General features: G+C 37.6%; 2 gene segments (V, D, J or C); one reads left to right on the plus strand and one right to left on the minus strand.

Moving 5' to 3' along the window:
- The first annotated feature begins 1,608 nt into the window (after positions 1-1,608).
- Positions 1,609-5,203, plus strand: LOC118227425. The segment is given in 5 exon segments: positions 1,609-1,949; positions 3,175-3,531; positions 4,106-4,123; positions 4,283-4,389; positions 4,495-5,203. Coding segments are annotated over 5 exon segments (579 nt in total).
- A 9,531-nt stretch (positions 5,204-14,734) lies between these two features.
- On the minus strand, positions 14,735-17,742 carry LOC118227643. The segment is given in 3 exon segments: positions 14,735-15,592; positions 16,848-17,157; positions 17,370-17,742. Coding segments are annotated over 3 exon segments (435 nt in total).
- Positions 17,743-18,072: the final 330 nt, after the last annotated feature.

An 18,072-nucleotide genomic window follows, 5' to 3' on the forward strand; every position in this document is an offset into this window, starting at 1 on the left:
GACGGTGCCAATATTCATGTGTTTGGCTTGATCATCGTGCCACTGGATCAGAGGCACACTTTGGAAATGGAACCAAGCTAACGGTGCTGGGTAAGTTTTCACAATGTCTTTTTTTTTTACATTGGTAAGGTATTACCTGCTATTCTTGCTGCTTTAAGCCATTTTTCATAGGAAAAAAGATAAGTTGTAATTCAATCAGGCCCAGTCACTGTGCTGGATTTGAAGCTTACTTTGGCAGAGGTACAAAACTGACTGTTTTAGGTAAGAAATGGATATTTCTGTGTAAGCTATATCAGTCAAATGTTATGTGTCATGATCTGAGCGACGTGCAAACACTGAGTATTACTTTGGTCCAGGCACAAAACTCACAGTTATAGGTAAGTTCAAATCTATTTCTGTAATTCTTCTATATAAAACTTTAGGAACCATTGTAACATCATAAATAATGAAGTGTTTATATAAATCAAACATTAAGCAGTTTTGCAGTGCTGGCATATGGAACATTTTTGGAACACTTTATTCTTAGTCAGAAATATCATGCTGTGCTCAAGCACTCCAGCATATTTTGGTGAAGGAACAAAACTAACTGTTTTAGGTAAGAAAACTATTTCTTTGGTCCCAATCAGCACTCGATTGGTTTCTAATCAAAAGATCACCTCTCATGTTCAAAAATTGCAGTGTAGTGGTACTTTTTAAGTCTGCTAATTCCTTCAGTGCTCCTCGATTCCACCATCATTTGGAAAAGGAACCAAACTGACAGTTTTCGGTATGGGTGAATACCTTTAAAAATATATTATTTGCTCTATGCTGTGCTGTACTGTGTACTCTATTAGCATAACGTTGCCTGTGATTGATGAATTGAGCCCAGTGGGTTTTAATTCTGCCTCAGATCAAGGTGAATGCCGCTCAGGCTTACTTTGGTGATGGAACCAAACTAACTGTTCTCGGTAAGTGGAGTGGATGCTAGTCTGTCCAGGTTGTGTGAAATTGTATCCCACTTTGGTAATCTGTAATCGTGGATTGGTTAAGAAGACTCTGCAGTATCCATTTGTCCATCTTCGGTGATTGTGAGGTTGTTCAGGTCTAAATAACATAAACATGAAAGTATTTAATTAAACTGAATCTTAGCATTGATGACTGAACTCAATGAGATGAGAATTGTACACATGCCATCTAACAGTGCAAACAATAATCCAGTTTACTTTGGAGGAGGAACCAAGCTCACTGTCTTAGGTAAGAAATAAAAAAGAGCCATTGTAAAAGAGAGTAAACTATGTAATATCTCCTGGTTTTACACATATTCTCTAGATGACCCCTTTAAATAATTTCTGTGTGATTGGAGGAAAGGTTTTTATGACAGCTTAGAAACGATGTGACCAACTACCCCGCATACTTTGGTGGAGGCACAAAAATCACCGTTTTAGGTAATTCAGAAATGTTTCTTTAATTTAACTGTGTTCTGATTGCCACTGCATGGTCTCCTTTGGTTTGAGAATGTCTTATTATTTTCAAAGACAAATGAGACAGTTTTTCTGTTGTAAGAAATCAGTGTGAACCTTAATCCTGCTTACTTTGGAAATGGAACCAAACTCACAGTTTTAGGTAAGCAAGTTGCTAGAACACTTATTTCATCAGTAAATACCGTCCGTTAAATTAGATGCCAGTAAAAACAGTTGTAATATAAGTAAGATTGGATTGGTTTTGCATGTCACATAGTACCTAGGGACTCATCTTTGACAATTGTGAGGTTTTGCTGCTCTGGTGACATAAAGTAAAATTCGACAAGAAGGTTGCATTTGCTTTTTGAAAATGGAATGGTAAAGAATGAAATGAAGGTAAGTAATGATATTCATCGCAATGCTAGCAGAGTAGATTTGTACCCATGCTGTCTAACAGTGGATACAATGACCCAGCTTACTTCGGAGAAGGAACCAAGCTTACCGTATTAGGTATGTTATTAAATTCTTTTAAAATTAGATGTTATTCTGTCATTTAAAAACACCTGTACATGTTATGAGGCTCCATTTCTAGAATTCCAGTATTATGGCGTAAAGCTTTTCTGATAGTTCGGAAACAGTGTAAACAACAAAATTTGTTCATTAATTTGAGCCCCCAATAGTAGAGTTCATTGGGTTTCAGAGTTTACAAAGAGACAGAAGTTTCATTTAGGAGTCCAGTTTTTCTGCAGCAAGAAAGCAGTGTGAACACTGATCGCGCTTACTTCGGAAAAGGCACAAAGCTCACTGTTTTAGGTAAGAGAGGTGTCAAGAGTTTCATTTAGAAGAAATTGCTTTGTTTGGGGGTTCATTTCTTAAGAAGATCTTGTTTAATTTATTTAGGAATGAGTCTCTTATAATTCTTCCAGGGCATGTTGCATCTGAAAATTCTCAGCTCCTTCAAAATCAAGCAGAGCTGGAAAAAATTCAACATAGGGCCAAAAACAGAAAAGTACATTTTGTTACTAATAAAGCTGTAACTGCTATGTCTCAGTAAACCATTATGTTGCTCTAAAATGGTCTAGATATATGAAAAGACTCAAAACACAATTTGCGTTTTTATACATTAAAATGATAGTGTCATACTGCTGAAGGTCACAGCGACATGCCATTAGAGTGGGTATAACTCGTTAATACCTTAGAGTGGTATTGCACCAAAGGAAAGGCAGTGTGAGAACAGGGAGCAGTTCTTCGGGGAAGGAACCCGGTTAACAGTTCTAGGTAAGACAGCACCATTAATATCAGAGTCTGGGAAAGAAAGCACTATCAATATCAGAGAAAAATGTAAAATTTGGTGCATGTTTTGCAGCAAACAAAGAAAATATTGTTATTCCTGACATGGTTTGTATGCTGAAAAAAAATGTAAGGAAAACATTTATCGAGCACAGATTGAATGTTATTAAAACAACTGACATGATATGAAGTTCCTGTGGAGTAAACGAGATGGAAAGATTTTTGTGTCTGTCATGCAAGGCTGTGCTCTGCAAATGTGCTGTATTTCGGCTTGGGAACAAAACTCACAGTGCTGGGTGAGTTTGATTTGAGGTTTGTGAATATTAGTGCCTTAAACATTTGAGCCTGTTACAATGTCTCCTTCTCCTGTCCAGATTAGATGATGCTCATGAACAGAAAATTGATAAACATAAATATTCCTCCATTTATTTTGTTTGACTTACAGAAGAAAATTATATCATATCAGAGCCCAAAGTGAAAATTCTCCCACCATCCAAAAAGGAGATCAAGACGAAGAATCGTGCCACCCTGGTTTGTGTGGCCACCGACTTCTATCCTGATCATGTCTCGATCGCCTGGAAGATCAAAAGCCGCGATGAGACCCCCCGCGATGAGACCCCCCGTTCCAAGACGGATGAGTCTGCAATACGGTCAGACAAGTCCGGCAACTACAGCATCACCAGTCGACTGAGGGTCAGAGCGGAAGAGTGGCAAAACACCCGGAATAAATTCTATTGTTCAGTCAGCTTCTTCGATGGAAACAAAACCATATACGTTAATGCCACCATCCAAGGGACCCTGTGTAAGTAAAGAAACTACAAATGTATAGATTCTTGAGCACTGCTTGCAACGCTGGACTCATACTCTTGTTGATAATGATAATACTATTATTATCATCATTCAATTGATTGATTGTTTATTGTATTGGGATGAGAGAGTAACAAACAGGAACAAGGAATCGCACTGCCATGCTAATGTGTATGTGATCAATAAACTTGACTTGACTTGTTCTCACATTATTGTGGTAACATAACTGGGGAGGTTTTTGATGAGTTTCTCAGTGAAAATTTTTAACAACAGTTTATTAAATCATTACATAATTAGCTATTCACTTATTTTATGTGTTCATAGTATTATGTCAACATTTTGGGTATATAAAACCAAATATTATGTTATGTTATGACAGTTGGTTATGAAAAGGATGGCACTCATCCATGCAATCAGCAATTATTTTTGATGGTAATGGTAGATAAAACATTTTTGAAAGCATACAACTGAATGTGGAACATTAATTAACTTGAGGAGCATACACGTTAATTAAGGTGCTGTAGAACTGAATTCAATTACATTTTAACATAGTTCTATTTTTGTTTCAGATTGTGGCACTACAGCAGGTAAGATTTATTATATTCTAATAGCAGTAGCGTTGACAGAAACATTTAACCATAAGACAATGATTACTACCGCATGAAAGACTGTTGTTTAATTCCTGCTGTGTGTTGCCGCTTTTTCTGGCAATTAAAACATCGACTTCTCTCTCATTTCACAAACAGAGGAAAATAAGTGGAGTGGAAATGCAGCAGAGTTATCGTATATTCTTGTCCTGGTGAAAAGTGCTCTGTTTGCGTTATTTCTGGCAACCTTTGTATGGAAATTGAAGGTAAGAAACTGATCAAATCATCATTCAAATAAATCATTTGCACTGACAGAACTGTATCCATGATCAGTATTGCTATATGCCATTGTATATGTCATATTTTCCCAGGGTTCCTCAGCAGCAAAGTTTCTTGACTGACAACAGACTGACAAGAAGAAACATCAGAAGAATCCTTTGAAAAAGAAACTATATATGTGTGGTTTATGTGTTTATGATAAGTATAATGTTATTATCAGGTGTTGCCTGTCATCATCTCTTAAGTATCCAAGTTGTGTGTCAGGTTTTTCTTAATTATCCAAAATGAGTTACATTCAACAATTGTAGATTCCTACAGCTGTCAAAAATGTTGACCATCTGCATAGTATGTTTACTTCACAGGATGTCATGTGACCAAAGTTCTACTTTGGAACCCTTGTTCTCTGTAACAATTCACTGAATATGATTATGGAGGGGGCATGATAAAGTAATATAATATAAATGTAAATGGATGAATAATGGCTGTGAAAACTGAATATAATAACTGAACATATATTTCTATAAATGACCAATAATATTGTCTGGCAGACATCTATAATCATTAAAGCTTCTGTTTTCAGTTTAGTGAATAGTAGCGTGGTTTGTAAAAATTTGAAAAGTGTATGCAAAAGAGGATATTCGTGTCATATTTTGTTTGTTCTCCTGTTAAAATGTAATATTATGTTTTATTAGCAATTTACTATAATCCTATAATCCTTCTCCCGTACAAGCCGTACAAGAATTTTATACCATAAACCATGTATTCCTATGTTTAATTAAAATATTTAGCTGGTAAACTGAACACTTCATTGGAAAGGCATCATAATTTTATTTTAATGACTATTAAAATAATACCAGAGCTACCACTGCATGCACATCCAGATCCTGGAAACCAACTGACACGTGTGTTATGAATACGGGTATTTATCCATATTTAGTCATTATGGAACATTAAATATGGTATAGGCAGTTTTAGAAAATAACATTGTCTGAGCAGAATTACACCGAGATAAGGAACCTCTTTTGTTAGGGAGAGCACATACAATATCCTGCCACTCTGTGTCCCTCAGTGATGAACAGAGATGAGTCTACATCATTTATTGATATGTATTTACTGCAGTATAATGTATGATGATTTTCAATTCCAAAATGATTTATCTAAATGACTGATTTAAATAAATGACATGCTGCCCAAACTCAGCCTTAGCATTACTGCAATAGCTTACTCAAGTGGCGCACCCATGAAGATTGCTTTGGAGTGTGGTTTTTTGCAAAGAATGATTTCCTTTGTTTGCAAGGCTTATTAAAGAGAACACATTTCCTGTAAGTCTGAAAGAGTGGGTTTTTAGAAACGCAGGGGGTTCCGAGAAAATGATTCAGTACAGAGACACAGCTGCCTCAACTGCAAACTACACTTCCAGCTATTCACACCAAATGAACAATTCACAGAACAATACAATATAGCGTTTACTCTGTGTATAATGACTGTTGCTGCATGTTAACTAGCACTCTATTTAATGAGGGGAGTGTTATATAAGCCTATAAATCACAATCATACATTTTTATTGTGTGTATTTTTTTCAAATATATGTGACAATAATATTTTACATTAACCTAGAGCACTTTATAAATTGAATTTGTGGCCACATTGCCATCTTAAGTTTTCTGAAGATGGATATATACTCTTTTATCTAAAGACTTTCAGTAAAAAAATTAATGAAGATTCACGATGTTCTTAGTGTAGCAGTTGTAGAGATAAATGGATGTGTGTCTGTTTTTGTTCACTTCAAAGTCTTGAAATGATCTCCTTGTCAGACAAACGTGTTTCCATAGTGCCTGTCCAAGACAAACTTCATTTCTTTTATTTTTTCATTCATATAGACACATCACCCACGTTTTGCTTCGCATAAAATTGCAGCAGGGAGAAAAAACAAAGAGATATGAAACAACCTGTACGCAGTGCAGCAGGATGTGGTTTTTAGTAGGCAGAAATGTGCCGTTTACTTTGGAAAGCGTTAGCATAGCGTGGGCGATGTGGAGGTAGGCCAGGAAACCAAACCGCATGCTTTTAGCTGCAGAGAAAGAGTGCAGCACAGAAGCGCGGTTGAGAGGTGCACCAGAACTCGACACAGCAGATGTCAACAAGCATTACTGCTGAAATAATCTTGATAATTGGAAGTGAATGTTTACACAAAGGGTATTAAAGTATTTAAAATATTCTGAAATTATAAAATGCTGTGTAATATGCTTAGTGTGTTTCCATACATTTATGCAACCTTGCTGACAATACTGATCTCCCACAGTAGAATTAGGAGGGGTAGCTCAGCACTTCCACATTGTGGACTGATCTCGAGTCCCTCGAATTGCAAAATGCTAGTTGCAGATGCACATGCACATACAATGAGCTGAAAAAGAAAGTCAAGGCCCTTTCAATTCTATGGTTTTGCATATTTATTTACTTATTTGTGGTTCAAATAAAAAATTAGTAATCCTTTCGTGTGCTAGTTGTGTGTCTTGTGAGGTTAGATTTATTGAGGACTTTTGTGAGATAAGAGAGTTGGTTATGTCCTAATATTTTTAACTATAGGACTGAGAGAGGGTGTACTTTCCTTTTCACATCAGTGTAACAGCCCTAAGTGTCCAAAGTACAGAATAAGGAATCAAGGGTACAGGTGCATCAATACCTTTACCAGTGACTTGCTCATACTACAGCTGTCAGTGAAGCTGTTAAAATACTGATGGATAAACGCGTCTTCTCCTCATTTTAAAATTGAAAAACATTTCCACATGGGATTTTTAGAGGGCGCAGGGTGATTTTGAAAATAAATGAGGGAAACTGACTGAATACTACAGAAGTGAAGAGCCACAGTTTTTGACCTGGAAATGCAGGAGGCGTGCTCTGAAAACACGTGACATTTTCCAACCACATGTTCTGCCTCCACATGCTCACGTTCAAGTTGAAGCAACCACAAGTAGTGTAAATGAGCTGTGCCAATGTTATCAGACTACAAATAAAATCTGTCTCTCCGGAGGGCTTGTCAAGGTATATTTCATGCAATAATGTTTTAAGGCAGCAATTTGTTTGCTACAGAGATGATATTTTTGGGCTATTTTAACATGCAAATACGCAATAGAAACACTAGCTAGATGTTCAGGGAATTTTTCTTTTTCAAACAACATAAGACCTGATTTACCAGAGTGGAGAGGAAGACGTGAAAATAACTACTGCAGTTCACAGGAAATAAATGTGATAGGGGTGACAAACTGCTTGCTCATGTGTGTTGGACACTCCCCAATACCACATGTGTGTGTCTCCATTGAGTCATCCTTCCCTGTGATGGTGTCAACACTCCTCTTAACACATACTATGGACCAGACAATGGCAAGATCATTTTTACTCAGAGAAACTACTTCACTTCCCGTTCTCTTGCTTGTTCACTTTGAGACCGAAAACACCAGCAGAAGGTCAACTCTCGTGCTATTGATAATATTTGTGAAAAAGCAAAAATACAAGCTCAAGACAGGCACTTTTTATTTGATAGTGACTCTTCAATAACCCTAATCAAGGGAATCAGATGAACCTTAGTATAATAATGAGATATATTTCAAGTTTTTTCATACATTATTCATACAAAAAATTCACAAAGCCAATACAGTATACTCTGGTTTTGCTAGAAAGTAAAAAGGTGTTTTAAAATGTAATCATTTAACATATATTCTGAAATTACAATCAAATTACAATCATTCTGAAGTAAAATCCATGAAATCAGTCCATTAAAAGTCAGAGCAGACTTGTTCATAAAAAAAGAGAAAAGGTTCCCTTAAGAATTTACAAAACAGTGATGATACGTAATAAATGAAGATAATTTTGCAAGTTTTCTGTACAGCAGTGATAAAGAAAACCTCCAAATGTGACTTAATAGGCAAAGATGAAAGGCAGCAGGACAATTCACAAATTCATATCCTGGTTTGCCTCTTTTTTCATGCAGCATTGTCGGATCACGTACACGATGAGTCCCAAACATGTAGGCAGGAGCAGAGCTATGCCTATAACCTGAAATATAAAGCAAACAGAAAACATAGGCATCAGTTTAATTAAACCCGTTTACCTTAATAACCTACACAAAATGGAACTTTTGAGTTTCAGCCAAATCACATAAGTAGGCCCATCCCTTTGCGACCATCTCCATTAATATGGGAAGGGACTGGCAATCCTACATCCCCAAGGTGCATTTTGCCAGCATTTCTTTTCACTCGGATGTCCAACAGCTGAGCTGAACAGTCATTGTTTCAGAGGAGTAGTGCCCAGTTCATTCGGACAGACTGACCATCCATTCTGTCCTTGGGCATGTCTGCTCACAAAACTTTGCATCTAATACAGCACACAACTAGACAGCAGAAGGAACACTGGAGCTGACACTCTGGTTACTATCGAGAAACTATGGTGCCACCCAGTAGAACAGCCAAATTTGGAACTGGCATGGTCAGCATTTGATACCAGACCAAAGAGCAGATAGAGCACCAATGCTTTAACAGGACAAGCCACTCAACAGTCCTATGAAATGTAACTTTGTTGAGGGCAGCTGTGTGATTCCATCTGCTAAGGCACTGTTCTGGTGTAGATGTGGTTCGGGGTCTGGCATCCTGGTGGCATATTACTGGCGTAACAACACTCAGGGAGTACGGGATCTCAGTGAGCGGTCAAGCAAACTATCTGCATGAACAAGCTACATATTAAATGTTCTTCTTTGACTCAACATCTGTGCAAGCCTAACTTGCGAATTGCGGAGTAAAATATTCAGGTGCTTGAAATCACACGTTTTGAGGGTTCGTGCCTATCTGCATTTTCCTGATTTGACAGAAGCAGATGCAGTGAAGAGCACAAACAATTCTGGTATACATGCACTGAGCGATATCATGGATGGTCATGGTTTAAGAACTTTTTCAGATCTGAAAGAAACTTATAACTTGCCGGATACTTCTTTTTTCTTGTATTTACAACTTCGGTCTGCTATGCGGGCCTACGGGGTTCCATGGTCTCAACCACCCATTCACCCCTTAGTTACTTTCATTAAAAAAATACCAGGTTTACCCAAAGGACAAGTCTCCATAATATATAAAGATTTATTACAAAGATCTTCATCCTCATTGCCTGTCATTCAGGCTTGGAATACTGATTTTGGCATACAACAACATATCAACTGGGTCAAAGTTTGGGGAAATATTAGCATGGCATCCCGAAACCCAAATCATCAGCTGATCCACTTTAATTTTGTTCACAGAACTTATCTAACTCCCCAGAAACGCTATAGAATGAAACTAGCGAACTCACCAAATTGCTTATTTTGTTCCTTAAATGTACCTGGTACCTTCCCACACATGATGTGGGAGTGCCCCATGGTTAAATGCTTTTGGGAACAGGTTGCTAAACACTTATCCAAAGTACTACAAATAAATATTCCTTGTTGTCCAAAATTGATGCTCCTTAATGATGATGATGTATTAACTTTAAATGCATTCCAAAGACGTTTCTGGCTAGCAGGAAACACAGCGGCAAAAAAAAAAAATTCCATTCTAGATCAAGTTAAGTCCTTTACCTTATAAAGTAAGGACCTCCACCTTATAAATATGATGACCAATTTGTGTTTTTTATTTATTTATTTGTTTTACTTTTTAAAATTTATTTATTTTATTTTATTTTTTTAAATGAATTTATTTATTTTCTTCAAAGGTGGTTGGTAGTGGGATACAGGGGTTGATGGGAAGGGATACGGGGTTGGTGATTCGATACGACTGAAGTGTTAAGGAGGTGGGGGTTGCTACTCATCTGGGAGGGATAAGGGGATGTATAGAGGGAGGCTGATATGGGTATATGTATGAGTATAGGCATGTGTATGTATGTGTGTATACCAGCCATTTGTTTTGTTTTTATTACTATTTTTAATTTGTTTGCTATTTGCAAAATAATGATTATATGCATAATGTGCAATAATATGCAAATATGCACAAGAAACTATATGTGTATGTTACATGTTTATTATTATTATTATTTATTTATTATTATTATTATTTTTTTTTACATTATGCTATATGGAGTGGCAGCCAGCAGGTACATTCAGATATCATTTCTCCTGTTTTGTCTTATATGTGAATGAATGTAACTTTTTCGGCTTGTACCTGCAACCTTTCTCATAAAAATTAATGTAAAAAAATAAATTAAAAAAAGAGCACAAACAGACAAAATGGGCATTCCAATCTAAGCAGGGCATAAAAATATGAGTTTTTACTGTTGCCATCACGCACTACCGGGCAGAGTCAGAAAAACTTCAATTAAAATTGATATTACTGGGTGGTTTTTGATGTGAAATCTTTTCAGTGTGGATTATCTTGCTATGTCTCATATAAACCTCACATTATATGAGACATGGTGAATTTTTCTTCATGACAGCTTTGGTGCTAAGTGCTAGAGGGTCATTGAAGAACTAATTCTACAATTAGGGGAATAAAACCAATGGTACATTTAGTTATGCAAAATAAGTAATGACAGCAACACATATTACTACTAACTGATCAAGTCTGAAGGCTCCAGATGAATTTTTGGTTATACTTGAGTCACTTTATGCCTCTGCTAAATCAAACTGCAATGCATTTGTCTCACAGGCGTAGGTTTCATTTCAACTTTGCGGAGACACACTACTGGACCACCAAGGGGTCTCCCTGCCCAAACCCCCAAAACTATGCGTATGATTTGTCCGTAACTTTGAGTAAAGATATTGCTACGTGTCAGCAGCTGCCAAACATTTAATACTGGGTCTGGACTGGACACATCTGGCCAGTCCTTCCTACATGTCCTCATTGAAAGAAATGTGCCGTTACATGTGTGTTTGTACCAATGCATACCAAGTACTTTTGTCATGAATAGAATTATTTGTAATACAGACTGCATTTCAAAGAACTAGGTGTAAGTACAGGGCCTCAAATCTAACATTTAGTGTGAAGTGTAGCTGGCCTTCAATTGTTTAAGGCCAAATTATGTCCCAAACTGCCTTCTTGTTAAGTCTTAGTCGAAAACAAACACCTCCAACAGTGCAATTGTTTTCACAGGGCCTCAGAGACCTCAGAAGTGATGATCATTCGGTGCAGGGACAGAACCTGGAACCTGGATAATTAGTCACCTCATTCAAACTTAAAGAACTGGTCAGTTCTAATGAAGATTGTGGTACACAGAATTGTGTTGGGGCCAGGACCGATCCAGCCCCCCAAAAGAAGTCCTGAGAACAAATACAGACAATAAAAACACAATAAACATGTGGGTACATCAGTACCTGGAGCGTTCCTCACCTGAGATTGAACAATGAATCCCTGAGAGCGCTCCATCAGCTCCTGCTTCTGTGTAACGTTGTCGTCGCCTTTCGGCTCGCACCATTTCAGCGGGTCAGCTTTATGAACAATAACAAACCTGCCCTTCCAGTCCGTCTTCGCGCAGGTATAGTACTGGCCATCGAGAAACAGAAGGATCAGCCACACGAGCGCAGGAACTGAGCTGGATATCCAGCTTTTGAAGTTGCAGTTCTGGCATCTTTGTATTATGACCATGAGAGCAATACCCATGACAGCTGGGATGATGAAGAAGGAGGATGAAAACAAAGCATTCCATTTAGGTTTGCAGGGGCACTCAAACTCCAGATCTACGAGCTTCTCCAGTCCCATAAGGATGAAGCTAAAAACCGCATTCGAGACCAAAGGGCTGTTTCTGAGTTGATTTTTCAATATGGTAAACCATTGTTTTATTTCCATACTTACTACTACACAAAATGAGATGTGTAGAACTGAAAACCCTGACTGAAATCTGTTCAAGAGAACAATCTTTCAGAATTCAACTCACTAACTGGAGGCACAGAAGTACACAGCTGAGTCTTGAGGTTGCAGCTTGGTCACGTTTAGATGGAAACGCTGTCTGTTCTCTCTGGTGGCTGTGAATCTGTCATCAGCTGATCCACTTCAATTTTGTTCACAGAACTTATCTAACTCCCCAGAAACGCTATAGGATGAAATTAGCGAACTCACCAAATTGCTTATTTTGTTCCTTAAATGTAACTGGTACCTTCCCACACATGATGTGTGAGTGCCCCATGGTTAAATGCTTTTGGGAACGGGTTGCTAAACACTTATCCAAAGTACTACAAATAAATATTCCTTGTTGTATAAAATTGATGCTCCTTAATGATGATGATGTATTAACTTTAAACACATTCCAAAGACGTTTCTGGCTAGCAGGAAGCACAGCGGCAAAAAAAAAAAATTGGCACTCAGATGGCGATCTCCGCACACTCTCCCATTTAACCAGTGGAAACAGTTATTACAAGATGTTGTATCAATGGAACTTTCTACAGCAAGATTAAATGGTGCTAATTACCAGAAAATAGAGAGTTGGAATTCCATTCTAGATCAAGTGAAGTCCTTTACCTTATAAAGTAAGGACCTCCACCTTATAAATATGATGACCAATTTGTGTTTTTTATTGATTTATTTGTTTTACTTTTTAAAATGTATTTATTTTATTTTATTTTTTTAAATGTATTTATTTATTTTCTTCAAAGGTGGTTGGTAGTGGGATACAGGGGTTGATGGGAAGGGATACGGGGTTGGTGATTTGATACGACTGAAGAGTTAAGGAGGTGGGGGTTGCTACTCATCTGGGAGGGATAAGGGGATGTATAGAGGGAGGGGATAATGGGTATGTGTATATGTATGAGTATAGGCATGTGTATGTATGTGAGTATGCATATATATATATATATATGTATACCGGCCTTTTGTTTTGTTTTTATTACTATTTTTATTTTATTTGCTATTTGCAAAATAATAATTATATGCATAATGTGCAATAATATGCAAATATGCACAAGAAACTATATGTGTATGTTACATGTTTATTATTATTATTATTTTATTATTATTTTTTTTTTTTTTTTTTACATTATGCTATATGGAGTGGCAGCCAGCAGGTACATATAGATATCATTTCTCCTGTTTTGTCTTATATGTGAATTAATGTAACTTTTTGTGCTTGTACCTGCAACCTTTCTCATAAAAAATAATGTAAAAAATAAAAAATAAAAAAAAGAGCACAAACAGACAAAATGGGCATTCCAATCTAAGCAGGGCATAAAAATATGAGTTTTTACTGTTGCCATCACACACTACTGGGCAGAGTCAGAAAAACTTCAATTAAAACTGATATTACTAGGTGGTTTCTGATGTGAAATCTTTTCAGTGTGGATTATCTTCCTATGTCTCATATAAACCTCACATTATATGAGACATGGTGAATTTTTCTTCATGACAGCTTTGGTGCTAAGTGCTAGAGGGTCATTGAAGAACTAATTCTACAATTAGGGGAATAAAACCAATGGCACATTTAGTTATGCAAAATAAGTAATGACAGCAACACATATTACTACTAACTGATCAAGTCTGAAGGCTCCAGATGCATTTTTGATTATACTTGAGTCACTTTATGCCTCTGCTAAATCAAACTGCAATGCAATTTGTCTCACAGGCGCAGGTTTCATTTCAACTTTGGGGAGACACACTACTGGACCACCAAGGGGTCTCCCTGCCCCCACCCAAAACCTATGCGTATGATTTGTCCGTAACTTTGAGTAAAGACATTACTATGTGTCAGCAGCTGCCAAACATTTAATACTGGGTCTGGACTGGACACATCTGGTCACTTCTACATGTCCTCATTGAAAGAAATGTGCCGTTACATGTGTGTTTGTACCAATGCATAGAAACAAGTACTTTTGTCATGAATAGAATTATTTGTAATACAGACTGCATTTCAAAGAACTAGGTGTAAGTACAGGGCCTCAAATCTAACATTTAGTGTGAAGTGTAGCTGGCCTTCGATTGTTTAAGGCCAAATTATGTCCCGAACTGCCTTCCTGTTAAGTCTTAGTCGAAAACAAACACCTCCAACAGTGCAATTGTTTTCACAGGGCTTCAGAGACCTCAGAACTGATGATCATTTGGTGCAGGGACAGAACCTGGAACCTGGATAACGAGCGCAGGAACCAAGCTGGATATCCAGCTTTTGCAGTTGCAGTTCCTGTATCCTTGTATTATGACCATGAGAGTAATAGCCATGACTGCTGAGATGACGAAGAAGGAGGATGAAAACCAAGCATTCAATTTAGGTTTGCAGGGGCACTCAAACTCCAGCTCCACGAGCTTCTCCAGTCCCATAAGGATGAAGCTAAAAGCCACATTCGAGACGAAAGGGCCGTTTCTGAGTTCATTTTTCAATTTGGTAATCCATTGTCTTCTATTTTCCATACTAAATACTACACAAAATGAGATGTGTAGAACTGAAAACCCTGACTGAAATCTGTTCAAGAGAACAATCTTTCAGAATCCGGATTTAATGCCCTCCCTCTTTTATGAGGAAATAATTTGTATATTTAAAAAATATGAACTGAACAGTCATTAAAAACAAACAGATAAAACTCCATGAGTGTGATAAATGTCAAATGATTGAACAACAAAATACACTGGCGTACAGTAAATTAAATATGTTTTGACTCACTAATGGTGGATATGCACATGACTACAATGGTAGCATGCAGAGATGTGTACATGGTACTCAGCTGAGACACAACAATAACTGTCTCGCCCTTCTCTTTCATATCGCAAATGTGCATGCACTCGCAAAACTGGATTCAGGTCACAGGGTTACATTTCCTGCTTTGCCCAGTGTGCAGGTGTGGCTTAATGTTTAGTCCTATCAGGAAGATATAAAGCATGCGTTCCGTCAATTATATCTATATGGATACTTTCATAATCCTTAGTAGATCCAACTGAAGCCCTTTTCCAGGGTTAAATCTTTCTCTCAGTATCACCACATATGCCTGTTCATGTCATATAAGACTGAGTGCCTGCATCTCACTCACATTAAACCTCTCATACATGTAACTAAGTGCTTCGTTGTACTCTTTTTATTTAAAATATTTAATGAAAATAGTTTGCAACAGATCAACCAGAGAAGTGGTCCAAATCGACCCCAAGAAAACTGGAAAAGGTTACGTGAATGAAGCATGTAGTGTCATGAAAAAGTACTTACCCCCTTCCTGATTTCCTCTATTATTCCATATTTGTAACAATGAATGGTTTCACATCTTACGATAAACTGTAATATAAAACAAAGGGAACCCCAGTTAACACAAAACACATTTTTAATATAATGTCATTTATTTACTTAAAAAAGTTACTAAACACCCATATCACTCGTGTGAAATAGTGATATCCTCTTTAAACCTCTTCACTGATTACACCACCTTTAGCATAAATAACTGCAACTAAATGCTTCCTATAATTTGATATCTGTCGTTCACATCACTGTGGAGGAGTTTTAGCCCACTACTCTTTGCAGAACTGCTTTAATTCAGGCACATTGGTACATTCTTGTGCATGAACCACTCGTTTCAGGTCCTGCCATAGCATCTCTGTTGGGTTCAAGTCAGGACTTTGAATAAGCCAATCCAAAACTTTAATTTTGTTTCTTTACAGTCAGCCAGACGTGAACTTGCTTTTGTGTTCTGGATCATTGACTTGCTGCATAATTTAACTATGCTTCAGCTTCAGCTCACAGACAGATGACTGGACTTTCTCCCAAAAAATGTTCTGGTACAGAGCAGAACTCATGGTTCCTTCAATAATGGCAAGTCATCCAGGTCTTCAGGCAGCACAGCATCCCCACACGATCGCAGTACCACCCCGTTTGACTGTTGGTATGGTGTTTGTACTGTGAAATGCTGTATTTGTTTAATGCCAGATATAGTAGGACCCATTTCATCCAAAAGGTTACACTTTTGACTCATGTGTCCAAATAACATTATCCCAAAAGGCTTGGGGATCATCCAGGTGGTTTTTTTAAAAATGTGAGACAGGAAATTAGGTTTTTCATTGTTAGCAGCTGTTTTTGCCTTGCCTCCTATGACTCTCATTTTTGATATTGCCCAGTCTCTTTCTTATTCACCTTGGCTGAGGCTAGAGAGGCCTGCAGTTTTTTGGATGATCTGAAAACAGGACAGACCTTCCCATCAACAGTTGGCATAGCTTATCAAGGCTGGTTTTGCAGGAGGAAAGGTATTTCTGTAAATAGGCGATGCCTTCTTTTTAGGTCAGTGCAAAAACAGCTGTTAAAGTTGTTTTCCTGTCTTATATTATATTTTGCTTTTTCCCACTAAAACACATTGTGTTCTGACTTCAAGGCATACTAAAGCAGAACGTAAATATATGTAGAGTCATGCATTCATCTTATCTAGAGTAAATGGAACAAGTAAACAAATAAATACAAAGGGTATACATTAGTGCAATGACTTCAGTGATACTGGCCTCTAGCGGCCAGATCTCCGATGGTTTTGGCATTGGGAACACATTACTTTTGGGCACTGTGTAAACTGGAGGCACAGAAGTACACAGCTGAGTCTTGAGGTTGCAGCCTGGTTACGTTTAGATGGAAACGCTGTCTGTTCTCTCTGGTGGCTGTGAATCTGTCCTCAACCACAAGCTTCTCTGTGTCCACACCATCCATCCGTGAGAAGAAGATAAGCTCCAGGCCGTTTTGATGACCCTGCCTGTACCAGTACATTTGTTGGTCTGTGCCATCCTGTTCACACTTTATGTGAACGCTGTCTCCTTCCCTCTGCACAACAGCCTTTTTCTGAGTTATGGTGGTCGCATCACTCAAAACTGAAATCAAGAGAGCAATCTTAGAGAATCAGGATTTAATGCCCTCTCTCTTTTATGAGGAAAAACAATGATGAATAATTTGTATATTTATAAAATATAAACCGAACAGTCATTAAAAACAAACAGATAAAACTCCATGGGTGTGATAAATGTCTAATGATCTAACAACAAAATACACTGACGTACAGTAAATTAAATATGTTTTAACTCACTAATGGTGGATATGCACATGACTACAATGACAGCATGCAGAGTTGTGCACATGGTACTCAGCTGAGAGACAAAGATAACTGTATTGCCCTTCTCCTTCATATCGCGAATGTGCATGTACTTGCAAAACTGGCTTCAGGCCATGGGGGTTCATTTCCTGCTGTTGCCAGTGTGAAGGTGTGGCATAATCATAACCTTAATGCTTTGTGCTTACTGACGGATATAAAGCTTACATTCAGTCAATAATGCTTACAAGGATAATTCAGTAATCCTTAGTAGATCCAACTAAAGCCTTTTCTAGGGTTAAATCCTTCTCCTAGTATCAACACAGATGCCTTTTTATGTCATTTAAGGCTGAGTGCCTGCATCTCACTCAAATAATTAAACCTCTTTATTTTTAAACCGCTTCTTCTTTAAAATATTTAATGAAAATCAGTTGCAACTGATTACCCAAATAAGGGGTACAATTCGACGCATAGAAGGGGTCCAATTCGGCCCAAAGAAACCCGAAACAGGACGTATGTGTATGAAGTGTGTGTGTGTGTGTGTGTTTGGGGGGGGGGGGGGTTATTTAAAAATGGTTTTAAATGTTAGTACTTAGTTGAAGTTTTCTTAAAGCAGCAGTTAAGTATATCAAGTAAAAACATGTCCTACATTATAAGGACTGTAATTGACTGATCTCATTCAAGAAAAAATACCTGGCAA

Source organism: Anguilla anguilla, chromosome 5 (genome assembly GCF_013347855.1).
Source record: "Anguilla anguilla isolate fAngAng1 chromosome 5, fAngAng1.pri, whole genome shotgun sequence".
Taxonomy (NCBI): Eukaryota; Metazoa; Chordata; class Actinopteri; order Anguilliformes; family Anguillidae; genus Anguilla; species Anguilla anguilla.